The following is a 27,559-nucleotide window of genomic DNA, read 5'->3' on the forward strand; positions in this document are numbered from 1 at the left end:
TCAGACAAGCATTAAAGACTTTAATAACATCAAACAGTGTATACTAACTTTTTAGAACAAACTATTATTATTCAAATGCTCTCTCCAAAGTGCCTCTGTGGTACGAGCACAGCAGCTCGTGGGCGAGCTTTTTGTGTACGCGCGCTTCCTTCGCCCTTCAGGTAATTTCGGACGGGGGCGGGGACTAGGGGAAACACATCTCGACGGGGAAACAGATCTCGACACAACACCTGTTTATGAATAGACTGCCTCAGGTTCTCCGACGTCTCTCCCTCTTCCACAAAAGGTAAACACATGCAATGGTAGTTATCTCGGCCGGTATTTGGCAGTAATGGTGGAAAAAGTAACAGACCGAGGAACATAGAACCCTTTTTTTATGTTCCCCGGTCACATACTTATTAGTACTTGTTATCTGATAATATTTCTTCCCTGTGGCATGTCCACTTTGGTGGATGAAAGGATGAAAGCAGTGTGTGTCAATCTGGTAGTGACATAGAGGTGAGTAGCCTAAGAGAGGAGTTCTGGAAACTAATAGAGCCTTGGCTTTTCCTATGTTCAATGCAATTTGTAAGTTACTTTGGATAAAAGCGTCTGCAAAATGATTGTCAAAGAGTAAATATTAATGGTTTAAACCGAATTGTGACATTAGAGCAGAATCCTGTTGGCACTGATGTCTATAGTGTGTTTCAGTAGTCTACTGGTAAATAGTTTGCTGATATCTGTGATATTATTCCTTCCATGTTTCCTCTGTTGTGTTCAGAGTAGAGCTAGTGAGCCAGCGGGAGAGACAGAAAGTTTGGAGGATGACCGCACAGGGAGAGTTTGTCAATCTAGTGGTGGCATAGAGGTGAGTCGCCTAAGAGAGGAGTAAATATGAAAGGTTAAGACCGAATCATGACATTCAAGCAGAATCATGTTAACACACATGTATATAGTGTAGGGTTGTCCATTTTATTTTTACTCGGATACTAATCGATCAAAATTAAAAATAATAATATCGGATTAGATACTTATGTGCAACAGTATCGATACTAAAATCGCTGTCTTCATCTTCATCTCAAGGTTACAAAACATTGTATAATGTATGTATTCATAGATTAATCCATAACTAATCAGAAAACATTTAGGTTATGTCCTTGACATGTCTAATTCTTTAACAGTGCATCATTCAATACGGCTAATGGTTTCACCATGAGATTAGCTCAGTGCGCTCTCTCGTGAAACTCATCTATGTACTTACAAATGGATGAAAATATCAGAAAATCTATGTTTTCTGAGGGGTAACAAAAGTTTTTGGGTGACTTCTATTTAGGTCCATGAGATAGATGCACCTGGGTGGGTTTTACTCAACATTGGCAAATGTGATGGTTATGCAATAAAAAATGAAGTACAAATGTGTAAGGACTGGCTGGATTTTGTGTCCATGTTGTGGTGGTGCAGGTGTTTGTTTGTGTGTGTTTTGTAAAAAAGACAAAACATCAATGAATGTAATGTGGAAAAAAAGAAATATTGAGGAGCACAAAATGTTATATTCAATTTAAAAAGTAAAGGAAAACAGAGCTCTGAAGTATATGTGTGTCAACCTTTTCCTAATTTCAAGTCTTCCACACTCCCAGACTGCTTGGTCACATCCAGTATTAAAGTGTTTTAAACATCCCTAAAAAAAATCATCCCTAAAAAGGTCTTGCAAGGTATCGAGATTTTGCTCTCAGAGTGCACCAGATTAATGCATGTTCAAAATGGACCCCGCCCCCAGGCATTTCTCCCCCCTAATGTTGAAACCATGGCTACACCTCTGGATTAAAGACTGGGCTCAGTCCCTATTAAGAGCTCAGTCTGTAATACCGTTATACAACTCGAACCAAGGGTTTAAAACTTGTAGCATAGGAAGTATCACATTACTTCGACATAATAATATTAATCATCAGTTTATTTTACTTATTAATGTCCAATGCAGAAAATGTTGATTATAATTGTATTTGATAATATAGCAGGCTTTGAGGGAGCAATGTTAATACAAGAAATACATTCGCTCGTTTTATTTCCTTCAATCAAAATATATGAGTAGGAACGTCATACTTGACTTTGCATCATGCTGCTAAGGATCTGTAAATTGACAGTGAATAAAAAAGTAGACTTATGCTGCTTCATCAGGTTTATCCAAGGCTGGTGTAATCAAGGAGAAATACATTGTTGTTATTACCTGACACACAGAAAATAACAATGTTGGGTGCAATACCCCATGCTACAATCACAGCTGGCACTACCCAGTGAAGAGTCCACCCCAATAATAAAAGCCCCGGGAATGTCCGGTTTATCTTCGACATAACACTAAGACATCTTATGGACTTTTTACCTGGGAATTACCAAAATACCAGATTATGTGGATCCCAACATTAAATGGTTTTCCTAACATGCCATTGTTACTATCGCCATCTGAACTGTACAATCACACACACACGCACACACACGTATCCCTCCAGTTGCTTAAGTTGTGCACAGGGTCACAAGACCAAAAAAAGTAAAAAGTCCAACGTTTGCCTTTACCATTGAGACATCCCAATAGGGAGTAGATTTTGTGCAGCACAAATTGGCTTTACAAGTTGTAGCCCACGCTAATGTTGAGAGCTACGATGGAGGTAAAACGCAGACCAAAGGCAGCAGCAGAGAACATATGTAAGGCTTTTACCTCCCAACCACCTAACCTCTATAGACCTTTTCAATACTGTCACTACAAAAACCCCACAATGCTTTACTTTCAACAAAAAGTAAGACAAAATATTCTGGTTCATGATTCTGAATCTTTTCAAACAAAACTTTTGTCATGAAGGTCCCAGTGTGCATACTCTATGCACCACGTCATCTTAAAATAATAATTTGGGAAATTCTACAGATGTTCATATTGGTATATGTGTAGCTACTCAAAAGTTACATGTTGCTATTTTCTAGTTGGCCATCTCTTCAAGGTGTATCTTAGGTCAGTTCAAAGCCTACTTTTTAAGTGTTTTCCACATTCAAGGTGAAATCAAATACAAAAATGCAAAGCCAACACATTATCCTGAGGCACAGTGAAGCTAGTTACACCAGGTTATAGCTGTACAGATGTATGCTTCGAAAATGCAGTAGGTGAGGTACCATTGCCATTCAACAAAGACAACTAAGTATGAACATATGTGTAGGCCAACATCAGTTGTATATTAAAAAAGGACCAAAAGGATAAACAAGTATAAAGTTTGTAATTGCATCAAAGTTCTTTGCTTGATTTGGTAAAGGTCAATGTAAAACGCATAAATCATTCATGTTTGCCTTTAACCGACTTTCTCAAGATGACACTCAAAACGAGCCCTTTAGATCTGCGATATGAGGCACTTCTTGTGGTATATTGTTGCGGGCATGATGATATATTTTAGGAAATAAAAGATAATTATATCAATTCCAAAAAGTGATTTGGAATATGCTTGGATAATTTGCGAAAACATATTTGTAAATCAATTCCAGTTGCGAAGTGTATAATGCATGTTCAAGCCAGTGGCCAGATACCAGGAGATATTCCACATATAAAAAGTGTTCAAAACAAATGGCTTGAGGGTATTTTCTCCAGAACACTGGTATGCATACATTTGCCGTATTCTATTACTACTGCATATTATAGGTTATTTACATATATAATGTATTCTTTAAGCAAACATTTACCGGTTGTACATAAATATCTCTTAACACTCAATTATAAAGTGCTTGGAATTAAAAGGGCCAATTAAGAAAAAAGAAACATTTAGTGCCCAGATCCAGAGAAGTACAAGGAAAAGATTGTATTAGAAACGCATGTCAATGGAAACAGGGCTCAAGACAGACCACCTGAAACCGGCACCTCATCGTGTCAAAGAATGGTGCTTTGAAAGAAACCGTTGAACAGAGTCGTACCACTACATCTATTCCTAGCCAATCGAAGGAATGCGGCGGAAGATTAAACGGCATGTAGAAAATGTACCGTTGCTCCAAGTACAAGAAAACCGAAGAAAACAAAGTACAGGGTTTCTTTGGCAGTATGGCCCTGCTGTGCCAAACCAGGGACAGACATTAAAACACAAGTATGTGCTGGTTCCCCCGGAGCGGTGGATCACTTCCTTGTCTTGAAGAGACTGCCGGTTCATCGTGTCCTTTCAGCCTCTCTTCTTATTGTTAAGGCCAGTGGTGGCAGATGCATTGCTTTCATATTCTCAGGGCGGTGACGCATGTTCAGAAGAGGGACGCATGGTTGGGTGGTGGGAACGGGGGGGGGGGGGGGGGGGGGGGGAGGTCAAGCGGGAGGCGGTGGCTTAATCGTCTCCAGTAAAGACTTAACGGAAGGTAGGGACAGCAGAGCCCTGCCTAAGCTCCCCCCTACTCGGTAGCAGGCGTAACCCACCACCCCTATCACGGCGCCCTTCATGACCGTGACCATCACCCGGTTCAGGCGTGAGGGCGGTGCGACACTGATGGAGGAAATGACATGAGATGTAAAATGATGACTGGAGTCAGGCGACTTTTAGATAACATATTCACATTACATCTGATTATTTGTATTAGTTATTTTTTTGTTAACGAAAACAGACCTCATGATCTCTTGAATGTTGAGCTCCTTCTCCCAGTTTTTCTCAATGCCAGGAACGTGCCCCATGCCTACCACTCCGACCACCACAGCAGGCACTTCTACAAAGACAGACACGCATAATACATTTCCGTCACTAAATATCCATATTTTAGCGTGCACACAATTATCCAGGCTACCCATCACGACACGTACAACTGAATTCCATTAATCTACTTGAATGGAGAAAGATCACTGCTATAGCTGAGCAAGGCTGGACTGGGAGCTCAGTGGATGAAGGGGGTACACACTCTGGGCATTAGGGGGAGCCTCCACACAGCGAGCGGCCTGGCGGAGGGTGTGAGTGAGGTAGATGTCCCTCTCGGCCACGATGGTCTGGTGGAGGGCAGGGAACTCCCCGATCATCTCCAGCATGGTCTGCTCCAGCAGGTCCTTCTGCTTGCACTTCTCCACGTCTTCTTTACTGACAACCCCAATTCAAACAGACACGGGGTAAGACCAAGCTACCTCCACGGTGCTTCGCGGAAATGATGGCGGTAGGGTTAATGTTTTAATTGTCTGACGAGACCCCAATGAGAATCCTTTGTTCGTGTGGTGGTTGAATATTGTCGTGGTGCAATTCATTACAGTATTGTTAGATATTTAAATGCACTATTTGAGGAGAAAATAAGATTTGGCTATGGAACCGGTGAAATGTTTCCCACTTGGCATTAGCCATGATAATGTTTTTTTTGCATTTGGTTACCTGAAACATTTGTAGTCAATAGCTCTCAGTAGAATGCCTTTTGGATAATAAAAGCAACTAGTGAACCAATGAAAGAATATGTAGATACACGCCTGGATTTGGTTTAACTTAAAAATTTCCTGTAAGTTGAATTAAGCATAACCAGGTGTATTCATTGGGCTATTGTGTTAAATATATTTATAGCAATTTTTTCGTACAGTCATGGTGACCAGTCTGTAAAATTGTAAAATCCATTAGATGACAGAAACATACAGTGCAAGTGCTGTACATAGTAGTTACCTAATGGGGTCTGACAGGAAGCAAAGTCCCCAGGCTAGGCGGGCCTTCTGCCACATGCTGAGAGCTGCAATGGCCCTTTTGAATGTCACAGGGATGGGCCTGTCCCCCAAGTGAAACTTACAGAAGGGCACACGTCCAGCCTGCAAGAAAGGACATTCAGGTAATGGTTCATTCGAAGCAGTTGGCATGACAATTATTGATTAACATTAAACCTTAAAATACATAATTTTCCCCATTAAATATCAAATGAATCTAACCGCTTGTTCCCCAGTGGAAATGGCAAAGTAGTCTAGTAGGAATGCATTGTTAATGCTTCACAGTTCTCACGCCATGGGTGTGAAGAAGTTCTGATCCAGTTTACTGGATCGCGTAGCTGTGTTCATTCCTTCTACAGCTTTTGTTAGTAAATGTTGACTACATATTAAAAGCATAAAATCTGTAATGTGAAACTCGTATGCAACAGTAATCAACACAAATATGAGGTGGGGAAATGTGTGTGACCATACTCCTTTTACGCATTTTTTGCTTGTCATGTGTTACTGTGCATATCATACTAAAACACTTGAGTGAATGAGGAGGTGAGCGAGTGTGACCTCTTTGAAGGCCTCCCTGAACTCTCCGCCAGGAGCCATGCCGAGTTGCTCTGTGATGTGAGCGGAGACTTTCAGCAGGAGAATCTGCATCAGGCCAGACATCAGTCCATTCTAACACACACACACACACACACACACACACACACACACACACACACACACACACACACACACACACACACACACACACACACACACACACACACACACACACACACACACACACACACACAGTTAGTTAATACTGATATAATATTATATAAAAAATGTTTGATCATCCATTAGTTAGGCTTTCAGATGGCTATTTGTTTATTTAAATACAAACAATAACATTTTCATAATTTAATTTGCTACTAAAGAGGGCCAACCTGTTTGATGGCTTGCTGGACTTTTTCAAGGTTGATATCCTTGGCCTCTTTCAGCAGTGTGACTTCATCCATCTTCAGCATAGACACCCTATACTGGCACAGTTCCACCACCACCACGTCTGGCTGCACCGCCCGGATCGTCTGGGTCACAGGGAGTCAGAGGGATAGATAGGAGTTGAGATGGTTTAGACGCGAGAGGGTACAAAGTAGGGCTGGGCGATTAATTGAATTTTGATCGCGATTACGATTTTAGCGTCAAACGATCAGGAAATTAACATAATCGAGTTATCCGATTTTTTGTTAATTATTATTATTATTTTTTTTATTTTTTTTTAATGATTTATAGAAAGGGCAGAACAGCTGGACACATATCTGTATATCATTTTAGATTGGAACATTTTCTTTTTGACCATTTTGTGTATTTTTTTAAGTTCCCAGTTGCAACGTTTTTTTTGGGAGAGACATGGTGAATAAATACAACACGTTTTCAAACTCAAGATAAGATAATCGTTTGAATAATCGTGATTTCAATATTGACCAAAATAATCGTGATTATGGTTTTTCCCATAATCGAGCAGCCCTAGTACAAAGGTAGAGGGAGAAGAGGATAACGAGGTTGGATCTGACCCTGTGAGACAGAGAAGGCAAGCAAACTGTGTAAAATGGAGGTCAATGAGTTAGAACGAGAACCTTTTTAAATTTCCATTGTTTTAGTATTCTCTATTTTGCCAGACACAATTTTAAATCACAGACACTACCAATTTTTACAATCGTACAAATCATCCGATCTTTGGTGTTTGGATGCATATAGAATCAGTACAGGTGTACAGGTGCAAACATGTACTCAAAAACAGTTTTGTAGTCATTTGTTAATGTTTATATGTATTATGATGACGTTTGGAAGGAGAATATATAAGGAAATAGTAAACAATAAATCCTTTGCTGTTGCATATTCTTGTTGAGATTAAAATAAATTTAGTATAGCAAATGGCATGCGTAGGGGGAGTTCCTCAGTGTTCGACGAGTTTTTACCACCTGCCAGGAATTTTTTAACCACCTGCCCGGAATGTCCCCACATCAAAACTGAAAGTTTAATTCCTAACAGCATAGCAATACTATGGTGGTGTGTTAAAATAATCACGCATATCAATGTTGGTGGAAACTATAGCAGACTTGTTCTTCCACAAAAAAACAAAAAACAAGCAGCTACAAAACCAGTACAAGAATACCCGCTGAGATATGGGCCGTGTTTTTGATTCAAGGTTTTTGGCATCCCTACCATGGACACATCTTGCTTGCTGCTGTCACTGAAGTGGGCGGTGCCAACCAGATAAAGCAGACTGCCATCGGAGGCAGTGAGGCGGGTGACCGTCTCAGGTAGGTCAGGTGATGCCTGGCGCCGCTGGGCCCGGACGTTCCAGAGCACCTCAGCGGCCTCCGCCTCGGCTACGGAAGACATGACACACAGGGAAATGATGACAAACAAGATTACAGTAGGGGAGGGATTGCTGAGAAATAGCCAGCTGATGAGATAAGGCTGCTCTTATCGTAGGCCGTGTTTATTATATCAGCTGGCCAACAGTGTTTAATATGACCCATATAATACTGTTTACGTCTGTACGCATGCACTTTATACACGGACGCTGCTCATTGGCCAACAGGTATAATAGTGACATCATTGTGACATGCCTTATTACAGCAAGCACATCTGTACATGTTTAAACGAAGTCATTGCAACAATTGGTAGACTGTGTCAATATTCTAAGAGAAAATAGACATGAAAATCCAAAAGTTACTCACAGAGCCCCGGAGGCAGCCTAGGCATCTCGTCCTCGTACGGATCCTCTGATGGCCCAACAGTCTCGTCCTGCGACAAACGAGACACTACGTTAGCAAACAAAAGCTTGAGGTGATATCGTTTTAGAATCATGACAACTTCCGAAATTGCCTAACTCATTGACAACCACTGTAACATCATCAGCTTGAACCACACGCATACATAACATATACTTGAATATTTCATGGTGAACATCTTTCAAGAGTAGAGCTGCAAATTGTACACACTATCGTGGTATGACAATCCAAATCCTCAACATCGCACTTCATGTAATGCAACACATTTTAAAGCCAGAGGAGAAGCAATTAACGCCATGCATTATCCTATGAGAAAATACCGTGACAAAGCATCCCCCGTACACACCTCTGAAGTGTTGTCCTGGTCCATGATGCTAACGTCAGAATAACCTGCGAGGGACGAGTGGAAAGATTAACGCGGCATCTTCGTATGACACCAAAAAGTAGCCGGCGTTACACTGTAGCCTTAGCTTGTCAATACAAATTGAATAAACAATTGACTCTAACCCTAGTCGCAAGAAAGTCCAATAGGATAACCCACACGTTGGCGAGCTATCTCCATAACGGTAATACAGCCAAGATGCATGATATGAAGGCTGCTGAGCAAACTATCAAGAGGCTAGGTCGGTCTTTACTTTTACTCAATCTCACCTGTTCGGCTAGCTAGATGGCAAGCTATTACTAGCTTTGAAGTCAACAAGAACTGGGTAGCTCTCTCCCACCCCTGGCAGTCATGTCACACACGGGGAAGGATACTTATTTGCTATAAATGGGATCTTTCAATCGTAATTCACAGTACATCTCGAATATGATCTTAAACAATGTGAAACTTACACAGAACTCCGTTCGTCTGCTGCTGCTCTTCACCTCTCGCGTAGGGACACGACAATGGCGAAGTGCATGCCGGTACTTGTGGTTTATTTCAGTGCACATCAGAATGTTGCAATAAAGTTTAATATTAAAACAAATGCCATTGAAAATGTTTAACAAATATTTATTGTTAATGAAATTACATTTAGTGTAAATTGTAAGTGTAATTTTACTTCCCATAGGTTGTAAAAGTCCTGCATTCTGAAACCAACCTGCCTATGCCCTATGTACCTGCCAGCTCAACTGGGCAGGTCGTTATTATAAAGGCAACTCACTACTCCATACCCCTCCCGTCGTTACACAATCCATGTGTTACACACTCCATGTGTTCAAGGGTCTTTCATGTGTGTATTTGATATGTTAATATAATAATAATAGTATACTATCTATTCATTCGTTGTTCTGGCTAGTGAGGGTCTTTCATTATTTTATTTTGTATCTATATATTTAAATGAATGAACCCATTGCCAATATAATGTGTGACAGAGTGAAATTACTGATGATGTCAGGATCTGCAGCAGCATGTGATTTTAAGAGATTATTATGCCCAATCAAATGCTGAATAACTCAATGCTCAATCGTGGTGACAACTGTGAGGTGAAAAACCATTGTTAATCTTCAATCACTTCATTTACTTCACATTACAGCACTCCCACGAGAAGACAGCAGACTACAATTACAACAACTCTCTACCAGTGAGTCCAGCTCCATTCATTATGTTGGAGTTGCAAGTCTTCTAGCGCAAACACAAGCCCCTTCGCCTGATTTCAAAATATACAATAGTCTACCCGTTGTGGTACATTTGAATAATGTGAAAATGTTGGTATTTTTGAAGAACAGGTGAAGCCAATTTCTCAAACGAAGTACAGATGAATTACCATTTACATGATTCTAACGTGTGGTGATGAAATTACATTAGAAGTCTATGTGCGATTTTATTTTTTGTAGCCTACACTACATACACTGAGCCATGTACAGTGTCTATGCATCTTACTATAGTGCACTGTGAAGCTTTTGCTGTAAGCGTATATATATATTATTGCCACATATCATTCGTGATCTTTTGCATATTTTGATCTGCAATCCCACTAAGTGTGTTGCATGAGCTACCTGTCTACTTGGCTACGGGGGTAAAGGGACTGAAGCGCGAGGCATCCAAAAATACATTTAGTCTGAACTCCTTCTACCGTTCTTTTTGCACACATCACATTATTAAATTGTGTTTACCATGTGTCCCCCCCCCCCATATGACTCACAATATTCTTCTAAGTTATAATGCCTCCATCATGCACTGCTGCACCCTGTAAAATGACTGCTGGTTTTGTTGGAGGGCGATTGGCTGTACACATCAGTCATCCTGAGACATGGTGAAATCATTTCCTACAGCAGAAATGCATTGCAGCCACAACACTAGTGTGCTAGACACTAAACCAAACTCCATTCTTTCAAGTTATGCAATTTTGGTGTGTGTGTGTGTGTGTGTGTGTGTGTGTGTGTGTGTGTTTGTGTGTGTGTCATTCAAGTCTTTCGTTCCTTAATGCCCACGTTTTGCTTCTCGTACCGTGTCGTCCTACCACTAGACGAGTTGGGTGCATTGTGCATGTGCAGTCAGAGATCAGATGACAGAGGGGCTGGGGTTGGGGGTCGTGTACCGTTGGGATATTGTGCCTTCAACGGACACCAGACTCATCATGGCTCCTTTCTCTTCAACATTCTCCTGCGGTAATGAGCTCCCCGGACCTGGAGGCTAGCCTGTCGCTACCGCCCCCTTGCTCCTCGCCCGCCTCAAACAGAGTGTGGTGCATGCTCAGCAGCTGGTGGGTAGGTGCCCTGGTCAGGGAAGGCAACACCTGGCTCTCCGGATGCATGGGCCCTGTGAAGGGCTCGTTGAGGGGAGGGGAAGGCTTTGGGCTAAGGGCGTCCTCGCTGGAGGGCGGGTTGGGGCTGATGCCGTTCACGTAGGTGGTGATAGGAAGGGTCTCTGTGGAAAAGGCAGTGATGGTCGCCTCAGGAGAGTGTTCCTTTTTTTCTGTGAAGACAAAGTCATGGGCAAAAAAGAGTAAGCATGCTTTCAGATCCACATATTCAGCAGGATTAACAAGCAGCACTGTTCCATCTGCAAGATGAGGACAACAGGAATGAATCATGCATTCGGTCCCGAAACAAGTGGGTACCTGTAATTGCAGTGGACACGTGGACGATGGTGTGTGTGCCTTCAATGAACACCGTATCCAAAGGGTGCTCTGAGGAGAGGGCCGATGTGGTGACCGTGACGGTCTCCACCTTGGGCTTACGGATGGTCAGCATGTAGGGATGCACGTCCAGAGAGAAATTGCGATTATGCTTCCCACCTAAATCTGAAGATGAACAGGTATTAGGCGTGTTCAATGAAAAATACCAAATTATTTATTTTGCAGAAGTATGTCATAATTTAAATTTTACCCAGTCTGAAGTGCTGCATACCTTTAGTGGCAGGGTATTGTGTGCTCTTGCTGTCCACACGTGTGGCAACAAAGTTGTCCGCCACTGTTTTCCGCCTGAGTGGCTTAGGTTTATCGGGCTTGCCGTTGTTCTCCATACGTGTCAGAGTCGAGGGTTCCTTCACAAGGAATACAGAGATCAGCTCAGTTTCAAGTGCGCAGCTCAAAGAGCTAACAGCAATGATCATAGCACCGCTCGCTAAATACCAGGCTCTCCATCTTCCCTTCAAACAGCCCTCGTACACAACTCGTTTCGAGAGGCTACATTTCCCGCAGGGCCTCTTTAACTGAACACCCCCTGCTGAGTCATCTGAATAAAAAGTGTTCAGATATTTTTAGCTTATATTGAACCCTGTGTTTGTTTATTCATGCTTATCAACAATATATATATTTTTAAATATATATATATTTTTTGCTGTGCACCCACACAGTAAGTGTCTACCACTGATGTTCAAAGTTAACGGATTTCCGAATAGGAGACACAGTTTGGGTGTACTTCAGAGCAAAGGGACCATGTAAAATTTAGGTTATATTTCTATTACCCCTAGCATCCCCATTAGACTGACAATACTCGAAAGAAACACATGTCTAATTAGTTCTCTGATAAGTGACCTAAATCATCTTAATCCTTTTGGTGAATGGCTTACTTTGAACGATTGAGGAAGAGGATTGGATGAGGGTATCCATTTGATCTTCTTGCGGGGGCGTTTGATCACCATTGGCTCTCCCAGCTCACCCATCCCTAGGATGGAAGGGTCCATGTTGGGGTCTATGGTCTGTATGCCAGAGTCCCTGACGGTGGGCGTGGCATCATGGTTGGACTGGGCCAAGGCCGCCAGCAGCTGCCTCACCACATTGTCATACATGAGGTCACTCTCGTTGGTGATAAAGTCCAGGCGGTTGAGGGACTTAATGTGGTCCCGGTTCTCGTTGCAGAACATCGCCAGGATGTTGATGTCACAGAATTGGGACTTTTGCCAACGGCGGCGTGTTTTGATGCCCACTTTGTGCAGCTTGTCAAACACAAAGTTGGATTTGCGCACCACAAACAGATGCAGCAAATTAATGAGGATGATGAGGTTCATGGTGCAGAGCAGGGAAATGTCCACGGCCGCCATGATGCGCTGCAGCTGCACCGAGGGCAGCTTGCAGTTGACGCTGAGCTTCAACTCCTGGTAACTGCTGGTGTCCGGGGGCCCGCCCAGAGCACAGGTGAACTCATTCTGCCGTTGGCGAGCATAGTAGATGCTCAGGTAGGAGATGGGTATGGAACTGAGGCAGATGATCGCCAGGTGGCGCGCCAGGTAGATCTTAGCCAGGAAGTTGCTCTGGCCTCGTCTCTCCAGGTACTTCTCAAATAGGTTCTGCTCCGGACTCTTCTCCTTCTCCGCGTTCTCTATGATCTCCCGCCGCTCCCGCTCGGTGATGCCGGGCCCCTTGGATTGGATCTGCTTCTCAATCTTCGGGGCCCGCCCCTCGGCCGCTCTGTGGTAACAGTTGTCTATCTCGTGGAGCAGGAAGTTGAGCTCAGACGTGAGCCGCGTGGAGGCTAGGAACTCCCACCCCAAGGCAGGAATGTACATGATGCCAGCAAAGGCCAGCAGAGCGTAGGGTAAAAATTTGTGTTGAAACAGCGATGGCCGGACGTTAGCCTCCAGGCCAGGTATAGCGTCCAGCAGCTCTGTCCAGCAGTAGCCTCTTGCATACAGTGCCTGGTCTCTTGTGAAGTTGTGTGGTGTGTAACAGTATATGGACTCCTCTGAGGGTGGAAGAAAGATATGCAGGTTATTGTTTCATAAAAGCCAATTTGGATTTCATATGATGCAATCTTAAAAGAATCAGCCCAATGAACAGATCAGATCAGTTTACATGCTGCCAGTTTAAGAACCATTCCAAATTCTGATTTGTTTTAACGTAAGAAGAGATCATCAGAGGTGACCAGCTGAGGTGGTTCGGGCATCTGGTAAGGATGCCCACTGGGCGCCTTCCTTGGGAGGTGTTTCAGGCACGTCCAGTGGGGAGGAGACCTCGGGGAAGACCCAGGACTAGGTGGAGAGATTATATCTCAACACTGGCCTGGGAACGCCTCGGGATCCCCTCGTCAGAGTTGGTCAATGTGGCCCGGGAAAGGGAAGTCTGGGGCCCCCTGCTTGAGCTGCTCCCCCCGCGACCCGACCCCGGATAAGCGGACGAAAATGAGATGGGAGATGAGATCATCAGAATTCATACATCTCCACAAACCAAGGGCTGTATTGTCTTTGAAATCACTGACGTTTCATGTTTATAATAGTGTTGCCATTATTTGGGGTATCAGCAAGCTTTCAGCATGTCAGTGCTGCTATGCAGCAAGCCTGACTCAGCAGCAACCCAGCAATCCTCCCATCCAGTCCAGATAGATAGCCACAATAGAAAGTCACACTTTCCATGAGTCCCTCTAAGGGGAATAATATTTTGGAGTTGTTTGAGTTGAGGGATAAAGAAAAAAAATGGTTAGATGCAGGTATGGTTTGATAGGATTGAGTTTCACATCCGATGCAAATGAGTGTGTATATGCTATGAATGAACAATGAATTTTGGCTTTGGCTAGGTGGCCTTGGCTTTAAAGAAGAAGAAAAAAAAGTTAGTGAGCATGGCACTGTGTATGAAGAGAAGAACATTTGTGCGGGACATATGTAGTGCCGGGCCACTCGAGAGAATATCGCCCTCTAGTGGCTACGAGACTTACCAGCAAAGTTGCGGGTAAATACAAGGGTGACGAGCAGGATGGGGATGATGACGGTCCCTATGGTGACGACCCGATCGAAAGGCAACTCCAGTTTGAGCTGGACCATCAAGCCCGCCAGAGCCCCGCCCTTCTCATCCTGAGAGGACCCGGGCATGATGAGCTCCTTCAGTTTCTCCCCAGCCAGGAGAGCGGTGGCCATGTCTAAGTTCTGTTCGAAGAGGTTCTGCATCCGGGAGCCAGGGGACACACACAACCACCCCCTCTGGGCCGGGGAGAACGCTGCCTCTCCCTCCTCTGGCTAGAGACTCGCAGTCGGAACACACACACACACGTGGGCAGGTGCCCGCGAGCATATGCACACCTGTAAAATTGCAGGGGGCCACTTCAGTCTCTGCAGCAACGCACAAGGAGGGCCAGGTGTGAATGGGGGCTTGTCCTCTCCGGGGTTGCGTTGTTCTCTCTCCTTGACTCCCGTCCTGCCCCGCTCTGCAGGTGAAAAGACTTGATGTTAGGCTGAACAGTTGCTGGCTTTCATTTTATTGAGTACATTATTGGTTCACCGTACCGTCTGCTGGCCTCAGCAGCCCACACACTCAGGCAGGAAGATGAATGAGATATGTTTAAGAAGTCTCCTTGTGGTCCCAAGGGAGCTTGGTTTACTGAATCGATGAGCATGTATTTCCTGAAATGCATAATGCATGATATGATGAGACTAACAATACCCAGACCTTGTACAAGTCTGTTAAAAGAGGGAAAATAAAGTAATCGAGGGGATTGTCTATATGACCCTCGGTGTAGCTTATCCTTCTTCAGAAGCACTATACCCTCTCCTGTCTTTCTTTTAGACAGGCTGACTCTGACTGATTCGTTGGCCAGTGGAGTGTGCGAATCGGTTCACAACTGAGTGTTTTTGCCTTTGATCGATCAAGGACAAGAAAGGAGACATTTACATTTTTCTTGAGGGTGCTAACTCATTAGAGAGTTAACAAGAATACAGAGTTGCTTTGGCAGGGTAGAAAACAGGGTTGCTTTTGCAAATACAAACAGCTGCTACAGCACATCCTTCAACCTTCAGAAGTCTACAATTTGCACTATTGCACTGTTGCACTATTGCTACATAAACACGTGCCATCAAGGTCTAGATATCTTAAAGCTTGTGTAGGATAACATGGAATCTAGCAGGGAGGTTGCAAATGGCAAACAACTGAATACATATTTTTTTCTCCAGATTTACATGATTTGGTCAATCATTGAATTTGTACATGTGGCATGTGGACATGGCAGGGTATAACTGATGTGACGGTTAGGATATCTTTCATGTGTGTGATTTGTCAAATATTGTCCAAAAAAGCGATATAATTTCAATAAAGCTACTATCACACATGTAAGTTTGTAGGCCTTATTCTGGTCTCAATGTGATGTTCAAAACCACTTCTGCATTGTGTGTTTATTTAAGTAAATCACGTTTTACATTTTTGGATTGTGACATTAATGACAAATTATGCAAAATAGCTCATTATGCAAATTAATTGTATAAATACATTATGCTTATGGGTGATAAAAAAAGATTTCAACCTAATAATGCACCATAATATTTCAGTGTGAAACGATTGGGATATCATTGAATGTGTAAGCTGAATGTTGTATAAGGAAATGGTATAATATATACATGATGTGACATATCTTTCATGTCAGTTATCTGTCAAATATTGAATAAAAGGTATCCAAATGGTAAATAATTTCAATATAACATCAAATCATCAGTGGACCAATACAACTGTAATTTTCGGGATTTGATATGGGCCTACATGCACATGGACAATTATCTGACAGCTGCAGCTAAAATTAATTCAGACAGCCAAAAGGAAATCTCAACCGCCAGAATAACATGATTAAAATACTAATAAATGACCTCAGCGTGACCTGCCTTCCAGGCAGTAGATGAAGGGACTTCTGCTCGATTTTGTCTCTACATATCATGGACTGTCTATACGTGGAATCTGGACATGCCTAATGAGTGATGTAATACTGTTGGGATATTGTCTGCAATCTGTCCAATATTAAGCATCATAAGGGTGCATCATTTCATTAAAACAACAAAAATGGACTTCTGGATGTGAATTTCATGAATTTGGGGAGATTATTTGGAGGCTGCCAAAATGATTTCACAGACCGCCAAAGGAAAATCTTGACCACCAAAGGAAAATCTGGACTGCTGAAAGTTTAATACTTTACCTAACCCAAATAAAAAATGAATGAATATCTTGCACGTTGTTTAAATAATACATTTTCATTTTACTTCCTACTTTTTATAGTCTCTTTTGTCTCAAACCTTGCCCTGACCCTAACCACAAAAATGGTAAAGTATAAGAGAATTAGCGCCATCTTGTGAAAAACATGCATGGTTACTGTCGTGTCCACATTTGGCTATAAACATAAATGAAAGAAGGAATAGGCCTGAAATAACTTGATAAGTTAGCCCACCTGGCCTACCAAGTTATTTCAGAACTTAAGTTAAATCTAACTTCAATAAATAAGGAAATAGTAAAACTTTCAAATCTAACACAAAACACAAAACAATGTTTTACCAAACTGTTTTATTTTTGGCCTTACACACCTTAGGAGCAAGCATGTACCATTATAGCCCTCAAAAAGGTGTAGCGGTCTGTACCTTGGGGGACAGAAATGGACTACTATTTCTGACAGTGTTCCTAATAATATCCTAGCGTATTTTCGTCAATCCAAAAATGTAGACAACACAAAACTCTTCACGACCATATGAACTCAGTCATTCCTTATTTTACTTTTTATGTTTATAAGAAAGTTTGACTACATTAGATTTTCACCAATATCCTCCCCGTAGAAAACTACAGAGGAACAGTAACATGCAAAACTTATAGTTTATATGAATGGAATTGCACGCTTATCATAAACTGTAAGCCACTCTTTTCCAGATGTAGCATACTAGCCTATGGGTAGAATAAAGTTTTTACCGCGCCATTCTACTGACTCCCAATGACATAACGTCTAACCGATCTTTTAAAAAAACAAAAATAACACCAAAGGAATTCCACCTATCCGTGTGAACTTATGGCATCTGTGTGACCAATGACGGGAAATATCCAGGCATATTGCATGTTTTATAATGTAGGCTATTATTATAAAAAACAAATCCTGAGTCAATTGCTTATGTTAAACAGAATATCCCAAGCCCTGCAGGAATAAATGAACCCCAATTGGAGGCATCTCATTGCATTGCGCGGTTTTATCCTCCACGGACCCGCGCCATGCAGCAGCAGCAGCGGCTGTGCGTTCGACACCCAAACAGCCCAAACACGAGATGCTCAACATTCGGGTCGACCGGAGCAGAGTGCGGTCCGATATGTCGGACTTTTTGGGCTCAGTGACACTCAGCAAGCATGCACCTGCATCAACAATCTACCTGTGCGCATTCGTGCTTTAGAAGAAACACGCCAACCCCATCATGCAGTGCAGAAGCCGTTTCTTTCCAAACGATGAACACACACTTGAGTACAACATGTCCATACAGGGATATCACGAATGTCTGTGTACTCACCGGCCTCTGTGTACGTCCCTGGTGCAGTAAAGAGTTAATCTGCAGTGCGGGCTAGCCGCTATACAGCGTGTATCCGGGCTCACCGGTTTGTTCCGCTTTCACCCCCCCAGTCTGCCTCTTACCCTCCCCACTCCTACTGGTGCCTCCTCTTGCGATCAGAGGATGAGATAAGAGTAGTGCATATGTCTTAGCTGTCGGCATCGAGTGCAAACACCAGCAGATCACGCTGGCGCTTCAAAGTGACGATGCTCTGCGGGTGATGCTGAAGCTGAGGAGGCTACCTCATCCTCTCGGACATCATTAAGTCGCCTCACTTGATGCATACGTTAACACGTCTTCAGGTGTCAATAGCGGCTCGTATACATCCTCAAAGGTTCATTATGTTGAAATCATGATAATATTCGGATGGATAATGCAATATCCATCACGAATGAATGATATACATGGGATTCGTCAGACGTCGGTGCTTTTGGGATGTCTGCGGAAACACTACAGTGACGTGCCTGTGTTGTTATCGGCTGTCATTCTTAACATGTTTGAATCAAGGTGTCGGTCTGGTATGATCTACATTCTACCATGAGTCCACACTTTTGGCCCAGATGAGGGCATTCCTTAGGCTACAAGTGGTCGACAATGTTTGCTCCAGCTGCAGATAGGCTACATGAGCGCAAGCGACGCGGCGAGGAGACCGCCTCTTCCAACCGGATTTAACCGGTTGGGGTTGCCGCTCCTCACGACTGCTGTTTCCAAACTGGGATATATACAGCGATCACTAATGCAGCGCAGTCAGATTAGGTTTCCATCAGATGAAGCGCGCCGCTGTTGGTCTCCTCTATATCTTGAGAAATGATCTATCGCCCACACGGTCCTTATTGGCAGTTGCTGCTGTCCTTGGTGCTGATTCCACAGAAGCGATGCGGGAACGTTCAAGTGCAAGACGTTAATGAATGTTGAACCTGACATGGTGACACAACTCACCTTGCGGAACACAGGGAGGCACAAGCTTGGAAACAGTAGAACAATCGTAATGGTTTACTGACCAAATAGAGGGTGCACAATGCATGGGATATAATAGATACGCTTGCTATAAAATGAAAAGAATAAACGTATAAAACAATACAGGTTTAAAGTTAGAAATATATTTATTGTCTATATGCAAGGGAAACAGCGACCAAGGCTTGTTGGTCAACAGTAGACTTGGCATGAACAGAGAGCCTGCGGCCTTTAAAATAAAAACAACTCTACCCTGACAGCAAAATAAATAATTGCTCAACGTTTTTGATGACATTGCTTATCGATGACATATCATCCAAAATGCTTTATATATCTTTTTCTTACATTTTTAAAAAATACCTTATGCAAAACGATTCTGTCATCGATATTTGTACATATCTTTCTTATGATAACCCCTTCGAGCAGTTTCCCATTGTGTGGAACAATATGTTCTTTTCTATTTTAGACCTTTATAAACTTGTTTTAAGGAGCCACTGTGCATTAAATTCAATTTGTATGCAAATTAGGGTCTTTAATTAATCTGTTTACATTAACCCTTTGACTTTGCACCTTGCTTAATGTCAACTGTTTCTGCACGCATCGACATTCTAAAAGCACAGGAATAAAGAATTACTTCTAGTCATCACATTGGACGCAAATGAAATGAACACATCCATCTCTCTCTCTCTCTCTCTCTCTCTCTCTCTCTCTCTCTCTCTCTCTCTCTCTCTCTCTCTCTCTCTCTCTCTCTCTCTCTCTCTCTCTTTCTCTCATGCAGTTCGTGCAATTGTCGTCACACACACATGGATATTCTCCATCTCTGCATTCCTTCCATTTTAAAAGGGTTCACTGAGCCATTTGGACCACCACTGACTTCCATGCCCTGTCTTTGTCAAAGTCACGGATCGTTCCATTGGACGCTTGCTGCAGTGGAAGCAGAATGGAGATGACAAGAAAGAGGACAAAACGGAAAACAGGGAGGAGGGGGGGATTGAGATGCAGCAGAATTATCCTAGTTCCTTGTTTTATTCAAAGATTGTGTGATACATAGCAATTGTTCTACTCTATAGTATCCTGTGTATTCTAGTCAAGTCAAGTCTACATTATAGTCCAGTCTGTAGTGTAGTCAAGTCAAGCCTATAGCTTAGTCTAGTCTACATTCTAGTCAAGACAAGTCTATAGCTTAATCAAGCCTATATTCTAGTCAAGTCGAGTCGATCGCTTAGTCCAGTCTATATTCTAGTCAAGTCAAGTCTATGACTTACTCCAGTCTAAATTGTTGTCAAGTCCAAGTCTATAGCTTGGTCCAGTCTATATTCTAGTCAAGGCATGTCAGTGGCTTTCTCCAGTCTAAAATATCGTAAAGTCCAAGTACAGTCTATATTTTAATCCTGTTGAGTCTATTGCTTATTCCAGTCTATATTGTAGTCCAGTCTTGCTAAGTCAGATGGGGTCTGGTCCATCTTGTACACTGTGCTGGGTTGTTCACACACACTGGGTTGTCTGGTGTAAATATTTCATGGCTGGTACCTTGGAGAGCCTGGATGGAGAGCGGAGATGCTCCTCCCACACGGGAGCCCCTCTGCGCAGCTGGCTCTTGTAGGCAGCACAGTGCACCACGGTGGCCAGCGTGAGAACCGCCTGCACCAGCAGCAGCAGCATCAGGATCAGCAGCAGGATGTCATAGGATTGCTGGAGCAGACACACACACACACACACCCACACACACACACACACACACACACACACACACACACACACACACACACACACACACACACACACACACACACACACACACACACACACACACACACACACACACACACACACACACGCACACACACACATACAGAACACAAACAACCAATTATAATCACTACAGTCAAGGGTCAACTAAAGCTGATTGAATTCTCACATCAAGTTATCTATGAGTTCTGTCAATGTGTGCGTCCGTCTGTATCTGTATCCGCTTCTGAACAACATCCATCTATTCTAAGTATCACACACACAAAGACACACCCACCTTAGACGTGGGCACTTCCTGCAGGAAGATCTCAACGAAGCTGAGAGTGCTGCAGGACAGGAAACCAGAGGCGGAGAAGAGCAGGGGGGACGTCACACTGCTGATAGCGATCAGCGCCTCCACCTGGAGGAGGAAGGCGGTACTAATAGGTTAAAGACCAGGGAGGAACGGGGGATCAGAGGCAGGCTGTGGAACGAACAGAGACTCATTTAGCGGCGGTGTACGTCGGAGATTAGAGAATTACCAAGAGAGACCCAGATCTGGTAACCTGAGGTAATCTTAATGAAATGAGCCATACACAAAGGGTGTTCACCATGGTTGTTTGGGGCCTTTCGGCCGAGGACTAAGCTTGATATTGATTTACTTACAGGTTGATAAAGGTGGACACAGGATTTTTTTCATTATTTTGGATTTTATTGGAAGTTGCAGTGAGTTGCCTTTGAAATAAAAGCCAGTGACATTATCAGAGGAATGCTTACCTTCTCAGAGGGAAATTCTTTAAATAAGAAGAAGGCAAGGTTCTTACCAGACATTTGTTTGGGTATTCAGACACAACGTGACTGGCAATGGCACTGGGAAAACACTGTGAGAGAGGCAGAATAAAAGCAAAGGTCTGCAGTAAGGCTTTTGCGAGACTAAGCAATTCAATTTCAATTATTCATTTAAAGCCCGTTATAGACCCAACATTTAACATGACCATCATTGAATTAAGTTTACGACATCATACAGTCATAAAGCTGTAACCTGTAACCTATAGTAGTATATTTGCATTGCAATACTTTACATCTCTGGCTATTTATTACATTAAAGTACTGTTAATGATGTAAAGTAAACCAGTAGTGTAATAATAATCTGTGATCTGTGAATGCATTTCATTTCTTACGCAATTAGTTTTGATTGTTAAACTGTTGTGGGTTTAATTAGCCATTATTGAAAATTTAGGTATGAAGCATCACTTCGCAGGCAAAATCGATATCTTCTCGACCATTATACATTGAAGGATAATTTCATTATCGTAGCAAGGTACAATTAATGAATAATGAAAGGACACCAGGCAGGAAGTGCTGTCTGTTACATTTCAGTGTTTTGCCATGATATGCTTTAACACGCTTTAACATGCTTTTTTTTTTTAGTTGATGTCCTTACACTAAGGTCACGTATGCCATTTTGTGTTCTCCCTCAAGTGAGACACGATTGTCATTGAAAGACCCGGAGAGAAACCTACAGCGACCAGGATCCAGAAGAAGGTGACAGACAGGTAGGGGCCGGGTTGCAGCGCGTCCATGTTGAGAGCGATGATGCCTCCGAATACAGCCGAGATTCCCACAATCACCTCAATGACCTGTTACATTGGAACAACAACACCTCATGGAGTGAAACGCATCAGAGAAAAGCCGCATCACCCGGAAATTGACTTGACTCACCGAGTATGCCTTAAGCACTCGCGTGGGGAAGACTGCGGGGGTGAACACCAGGGCCGAGTCGAATGTGGCTGGCTGACATCATGTGGGAAAGGAACAAACACACAGAGGTGCATGGGTTTGAGGACACAAGGCATGGTGGCATGAGAGGGACATCGGGAGCAAGCGAGGAAGGGAAGGAAGAACCTTTTTGTGGCAGCAGCAGTCCTCAGCCGAGCGAGCGGACAGGATGACGGTGCAGGCCATCAACACCTCCAGCAAGCTCATCAGGACCAGGTTGAAGTTGATCTGAAGGGTGTTTCGGGAGGACACATGGAACAAGCCTTTGAGTAGAAACTAAATCTGGGTTTTCTAGTGCCTTGGGTCATGACGAAAGGCGCTATGAAAAAATTGAATATATATATTCTAATTGATTTTAGCTCAACTGTTGTTGGGATTTAGGACGACGGAAGGGTGAATTATTTTAGCACACAAGGAAACGTAAAAGGAACTAGGTAAGCAAACACATTTGTGCAAGGGATTTACATTAACAGCAGATGGACTCAAGACCAGTTTGCAGCCAAACCAAACCAGACAGGTGGTTGTCACAGCAAAGGTGGATACATAGATCACCTGGAAATCAGCCACCTGAGGAAGGAACAAATATGTGAAAAAACCCTTGGTGTTTAATGTTTAATGCATAATTACTTTAACCAAAATATATGTATAATGAAACCTTGACGAGAAGTTATTTGCATAATTAAAACCAACTTACTGCAACATGTCTGTTTTTGGCAATGGCAAAACTAGCAAAGGCTGCAGGGATGCCCTATAAAAATAACATGTATCACATTTGGAAAGTCAAACACCATTTCATTGTGTGTGTGTGTGTGTGTGTGTGTGCGTGTGTGCGTGCGTGCGTGCGTGCGTGCGTGTGTGTGTGTAACCAATCAGAGTCATAGCTGCTTCTTCTTCTGCCTGCTTCTATTTCAGATATGGGCAATTTACACTTGTGTGAGATGGTCACTTACAGAGCCTGCAGCGCAACGCAGGTAATCCATAGCAACAGGAAAGACATTGCCCAGGTACAGAGAGAAACCAGACACTATCAGCAGACTTCCCTAGGGTGGATGCACATATACCCATGCACATACACATGTGAAAACACACACACACACACACACACACACACACACACACACACACACACACACATACACACACACACACACACACACACACACACACACACACACACACACACACACACACACACACACACACACACACACACACAATGATAAGTCAAAATGCCACAGGCAATGTGACACACAAAAGAAACATAGAAACATACATAGACAAACTAGGGACACACTTTGTACATTTTGATTAAACAAATACCCCAAAAAATCACAACATATTGAGGAATTGGATCCATTCTCGACAACTGTAAGCAATGCTCATTGCATCCTCCTCAACTGTGCCCACTCTTCTTCTCCCTTGTTATTTAGCCGACTCCTTTTTCCTACAAAAATGTTTCATAAACGAGTTTACTGGTTTATTCTGCTATGGATTTTGTAAAAGCAGGCACACTAAAATAACACCAAAACAGAGCTTAATGATGTTATGGTTCAATCAAATGTCATCTTGCTTTTTCTCCTCGTTATACAACACGAAGCACAACACACAATTGACCCTTTTCACTGAGACGTCATCTTGGGAAAAACAAAGGTGTTTCTCATCACACTTGTTACAGGTCTGCTCCTTTTACGTGTCAGGGCACAGGTAGATAGATACAAACAGCAGGGCTATGACATCCAGGTGACACCTGTGATTATCCGACGATGACGACTCTGTGCAAATGGCCTATTAATCACTGCTGGATCCTACTCAAATTTCAAAAGAACGCTCTCAGAAATACCAAATCCATCCAATTTGTGGGGCACCCAACCGAGCAGTGCGTCTCCCGTGTCCCCTCTAACTCCCCCCCCCCCCCCTCTCTCTCTCTCTCTCTCTCTCTCTCTCTCTCTCTCTCTCTCTCACCCCAATGAGCACGCTGTACAGCCAGGCCCTGCAGCTGAAGCAGGCGTGCCTCATGGTCCTGGGCTCGTCCAGCTGCAGGTCACTGGCCCTCACGTCCACCGTGTAGCTGTCGCGCTCCGGCCGCTCCTGTTCCACGACCACGCCCCTCTCGTGGGACCTCTCGCGCCCCCGGTCGGCACTCCGCCTCTCCAGGGTCCCGCTACAGCTTCCTCCACCACCACCGCCCCCACCACCACCCCCCATGCCCATCACCACAATCCCCCGCTCCAGGCTCCCCCGCTCCAGGCTACCCCGCTCCAGGCTACCCCGCTCCAGGCTACCCCGCTCCAGGCTCCCCCGCTCCAGAGTACCCCGCTCCATGACAGCCATGTGAGTGTAGGTGAACTCCGGGTCGCGGCGGGCCGACAGCTCGTCTCGCTGCATGGTGCGGACGGCAGGCGGGGTGGTGGGGTGGCGGTGCGGGGGGATCCAAACGGGACCGCACGCTATCGTAGCGGCTTCTGAGGAGGGAGTCGGAGTGCTGGTGAGATGATGGCTAGGACGACAGCTTATTTAGTGACATTTGAGTTTGTAGTGTGTTTTGACGCTTAACTGGGATCGAAAACCAAGCAGGGGGTTCCCCTCCCAACAATCATGTTGTTGTTTTCTTCTTTAATCTCTCCGAGTAGTGAAGGGGTACATTGAACATTTGACCCAGGGCTTAATACCCAGGGACCATCTGATGTCAGCCTCTACTTGTGAGGCAGCAGTTTTTATACTGTGGCAACAACGACAACCCAATAGCGATACATTATCCCTAATACAATCATGAAGCTCTCAGAAAGTTATGAGCTACTTTGGGGAAGTTGACAGTAAAAGTATGAGGTAATTTGAGCACGGCATCCAAAACAAAATCAATGAATGTTGCATTAAAGGGAATGAGAAGCAGCATTAGGGGCTACTGAACCGTGCATTTGAAAAACAACCCTCTTCCCAGCCTCCTCTCCCCTCAGAGCCAACAAACTAAACACACAACGCTTGCTTCAGCTTCAGCCTTCAACTATTTAATGACTATCGGTTGCCAAGGACGTGCAGGGCTCTCTAAAACCACTTTCTTTTTAGTAGGCTATAGCAGAGATACACGTTGTCCACTTACCTGTTGTGTTGCACGCCTGTTCCTGTCCCAGTATTTTCATTGAAGTAGGTCTAATCCCTCACCCGCTCAGAGGACACTTAGTTTGTTGTCTCCGGCTGCCTCCACCACCCATCTCTCCCCTTGCCTCTCCTCATTTTTTCACCCTGCTTTCTCCTTAATCTTGGATTCTCTACTTATTTTTTCTATCTCTCCCTCTCGCCCACTCTCTCTTTACTCCTCGCTCGCTCTCTCTCCTGCTCTGTCCTGTCCGATGTTCATGAAAAAGAAGTAAAGCGTTTTTTCCCTGTTCAAAGCATGGAACAAACACAAAGTGCTCTTGTGTGAGCCGTGCACTCTCTGCCAGAGGACGACGGGCGGTGAATGACAAAGAGGGGGGCATGAAGGGGCTCACTCAGGGGGGAGTTCTCACTGGGGCATAACACCCCTGCTACTCTCTCTCTCCCCCATGTACCCTCTCTGATCTCCCCCATGTACCCTCTCTATTTATTTTATTTTATTGGTTTAGTTCAGGGACATTGCACACTAATCAACATTCAAAATGTAAGTGAGCCTTGTAAGAGGCTAGTTTTCATCAGTTTTCATCTCTGATCTCTCTCTCTCTCTCTCTCTCTCTCTCTCTCTCGCCCTCTCTCGCTCCGTGTTTCAACCCACTCGCGGAGCACATACAGACTAAGGGACCCAATTTTCAGACATTCCAGTTTGAGTTCACAGGAACGCACGGTGTGAGGGGTAGTTATACAGTACACGCACTGGGGCAACACGCTGAGCCCGTGGGACTGTTGCAGAATACTAAACAAAGACACACCTAACGGACTCTGGGAAATAATCAACAGGAACATTGCCCCAAACGTCCCCCCCCCCCCTCGGTGTCCCCCTCTCTGGGTCTCCTCTTGTTATTACACTGCCTGTAGTTACGTCAGCCAACCAACCAGGCCCATTAAGTCTAAATGGCCAAACTGGGCTTTAACAAAAGGCGTTTGGCTCGATTCCGTCGTTTCCAAGTTCTGCACGGATAAGTAGTTGTTAGTGTTGAACTCAGGAAATGTGTCGCGTTACAGTATGTGTGTGTATGAGTGAGAGAGTGAGACAGAGAGTGTGTGTGTCTGTGTGTGTGCTTGTGTGTTTGCGTGCAAGAGTGTGTGTGTGTTCGTGTGTGTGCGTGTTTTTGCGTGTGTTTTCGTGTGTTCGCGTGCAAGAGTGTGTGTGTATTTGTGTGTGCGTGCGAGCATGCGTGCGTGTGTGTGTGGTTGAATATGTGTGTCGCAGTGGGTCAGCGTACGTCTGTGCCTCACCTCAGTTACTTTGTACTAATGTATTCACAGAGGCAAGTGTGTCTGCCCTGGATTGCATTCAGTCTTTCACATGGCAGCACATTCCGTGAGACATTGTTGTTGGGCAGTGGTGGTAACTATGGTAACTAGCCTACTTGACAACGGCTGTCACCCATACTTCACCTTTATTCTGCCCCTGCTGCCTAGTTTAACATACACGCACACGCACTCAAACTCACGCACGCAATCCCCAACACATACACACAGACAGACACACACATACACACAGACGCACACACAAAATCACAGACACATACACAAACACACAGAACTACATATTCTTGTAGATTGGCCTTTGTTGACTATCATTTGAAACTTGCATTTGGCCGCTCTATTTTGATTGATTAGACTTGGGCGTCTTGGACGTCAATAATAATACAAAGGTCGCCCTATGGTCTCTAACAGTCAATCTCTCCTCTTCATCTAGGGAGGGCAGAACAAGACATTGGGTTTGCTCATTCATTCTTGAAGCAGAGAATGAATGAGCGTATAGCGTTGCTGAAGTAGTGCTCGCACGTGGCTCCATCTGGAACAGGTTGGCCCCCAGCCCAG

The 27,559-nt window shown here is 43.9% G+C and overlaps 3 protein-coding genes across 4 annotated transcripts; all 3 read right to left on the bottom strand.

The window, feature by feature from the left end:
• Positions 1-1,912: 1,912 nt before the first annotated feature.
• On the bottom strand, positions 1,913-9,333 carry trabd (TraB domain containing). 2 transcript variants are annotated; one of them, XM_030366023.1, is made up of 11 exons: positions 9,262-9,306; positions 9,079-9,151; positions 8,774-8,817; positions 8,374-8,440; positions 7,853-8,019; positions 6,574-6,714; positions 6,206-6,316; positions 5,613-5,752; positions 4,879-5,051; positions 4,593-4,689; positions 1,913-4,472 (listed from the first exon to the last, which is right to left on the bottom strand). In XM_030366023.1, exons 3-11 carry the CDS (start codon positions 8,795-8,797, stop codon positions 4,298-4,300), a joined length of 1,095 nt encoding a protein of 364 aa, XP_030221883.1. In that variant the 5' UTR covers positions 8,798-8,817; positions 9,079-9,151; positions 9,262-9,306; the 3' UTR covers positions 1,913-4,297. The 2 variants fall into 2 exon arrangements, with proteins under 2 accessions (XP_030221883.1, XP_030221882.1); XM_030366022.1 differs by lacking the exon at positions 9,079-9,151 and having other exon boundaries at positions 9,262-9,333.
• A 72-nt stretch (positions 9,334-9,405) lies between these two features.
• panx2 (pannexin 2) lies at positions 9,406-18,348 on the bottom strand. Its single transcript, XM_030366021.1, has 6 exons — positions 18,080-18,348; positions 14,503-14,988; positions 12,425-13,536; positions 11,761-11,896; positions 11,472-11,654; positions 9,406-11,326 (listed from the first exon to the last, which is right to left on the bottom strand). Exons 2-6 carry the CDS (start codon positions 14,729-14,731, stop codon positions 11,004-11,006), a joined length of 1,983 nt encoding a protein of 660 aa, XP_030221881.1. The 5' UTR covers positions 14,732-14,988; positions 18,080-18,348; the 3' UTR covers positions 9,406-11,003.
• An 854-nt stretch (positions 18,349-19,202) lies between these two features.
• mlc1 (modulator of VRAC current 1) lies at positions 19,203-26,041 on the bottom strand. Its single transcript, XM_030366024.1, has 12 exons — positions 25,677-26,041; positions 24,542-25,041; positions 23,530-23,619; positions 23,274-23,327; positions 23,045-23,146; positions 22,706-22,807; positions 22,523-22,594; positions 22,324-22,440; positions 21,625-21,681; positions 21,099-21,221; positions 20,603-20,764; positions 19,203-19,996 (listed from the first exon to the last, which is right to left on the bottom strand). The coding sequence occupies exons 1-12, from the start codon at positions 25,714-25,716 to the stop codon at positions 19,919-19,921; spliced, it is 1,497 nt and encodes a 498-aa protein (XP_030221884.1). The 5' UTR covers positions 25,717-26,041; the 3' UTR covers positions 19,203-19,918.
• Positions 26,042-27,559: the final 1,518 nt, after the last annotated feature.

This window comes from Gadus morhua, chromosome 9, assembly GCF_902167405.1.
Source record: "Gadus morhua chromosome 9, gadMor3.0, whole genome shotgun sequence".
Lineage (NCBI taxonomy): Eukaryota > Metazoa > Chordata > Actinopteri > Gadiformes > Gadidae > Gadus > Gadus morhua.

Coding starts and splice junctions, on each gene's coding strand:
- trabd (XM_030366022.1), bottom strand. CDS start 8,797: ATGGACCAGGACAACACTTCAGAG. Junction 5,753..6,205: donor TCAGGGAGGCCTTCAAAGAG/GTCACACTCGCT, acceptor CCTTTCTTGCAG/GCTGGACGTGTGCCCTTCTG. Junction 4,473..4,592: donor AACATTCAAGAGATCATGAG/GTCTGTTTTCGT, acceptor TTCCTCCATCAG/TGTCGCACCGCCCTCACGCC.
- panx2 (XM_030366021.1), bottom strand. CDS start 14,731: ATGCAGAACCTCTTCGAACAGAACTTAGACATGGCCACCGCTCTCCTG. Junction 13,537..14,502: donor ATTTACCCGCAACTTTGCTG/GTAAGTCTCGTA, acceptor TTCCACCCTCAG/AGGAGTCCATATACTGTTAC. Junction 11,897..12,424: donor CTCTTCCTCAATCGTTCAAA/GTAAGCCATTCA, acceptor TTCCTTGTGAAG/GAACCCTCGACTCTGACACG.
- mlc1 (XM_030366024.1), bottom strand. CDS start 25,716: ATGAAAATACTGGGACAGGAACAGGCGTGCAACACAACAG. Junction 23,147..23,273: donor CCAAAAACAGACATGTTGCA/GTAAGTTGGTTT, acceptor TTCCTTCCTCAG/GTGGCTGATTTCCAGGTGAT. Junction 22,441..22,522: donor GAGTGCTTAAGGCATACTCG/GTGAGTCAAGTC, acceptor CCAATGTAACAG/GTCATTGAGGTGATTGTGGG.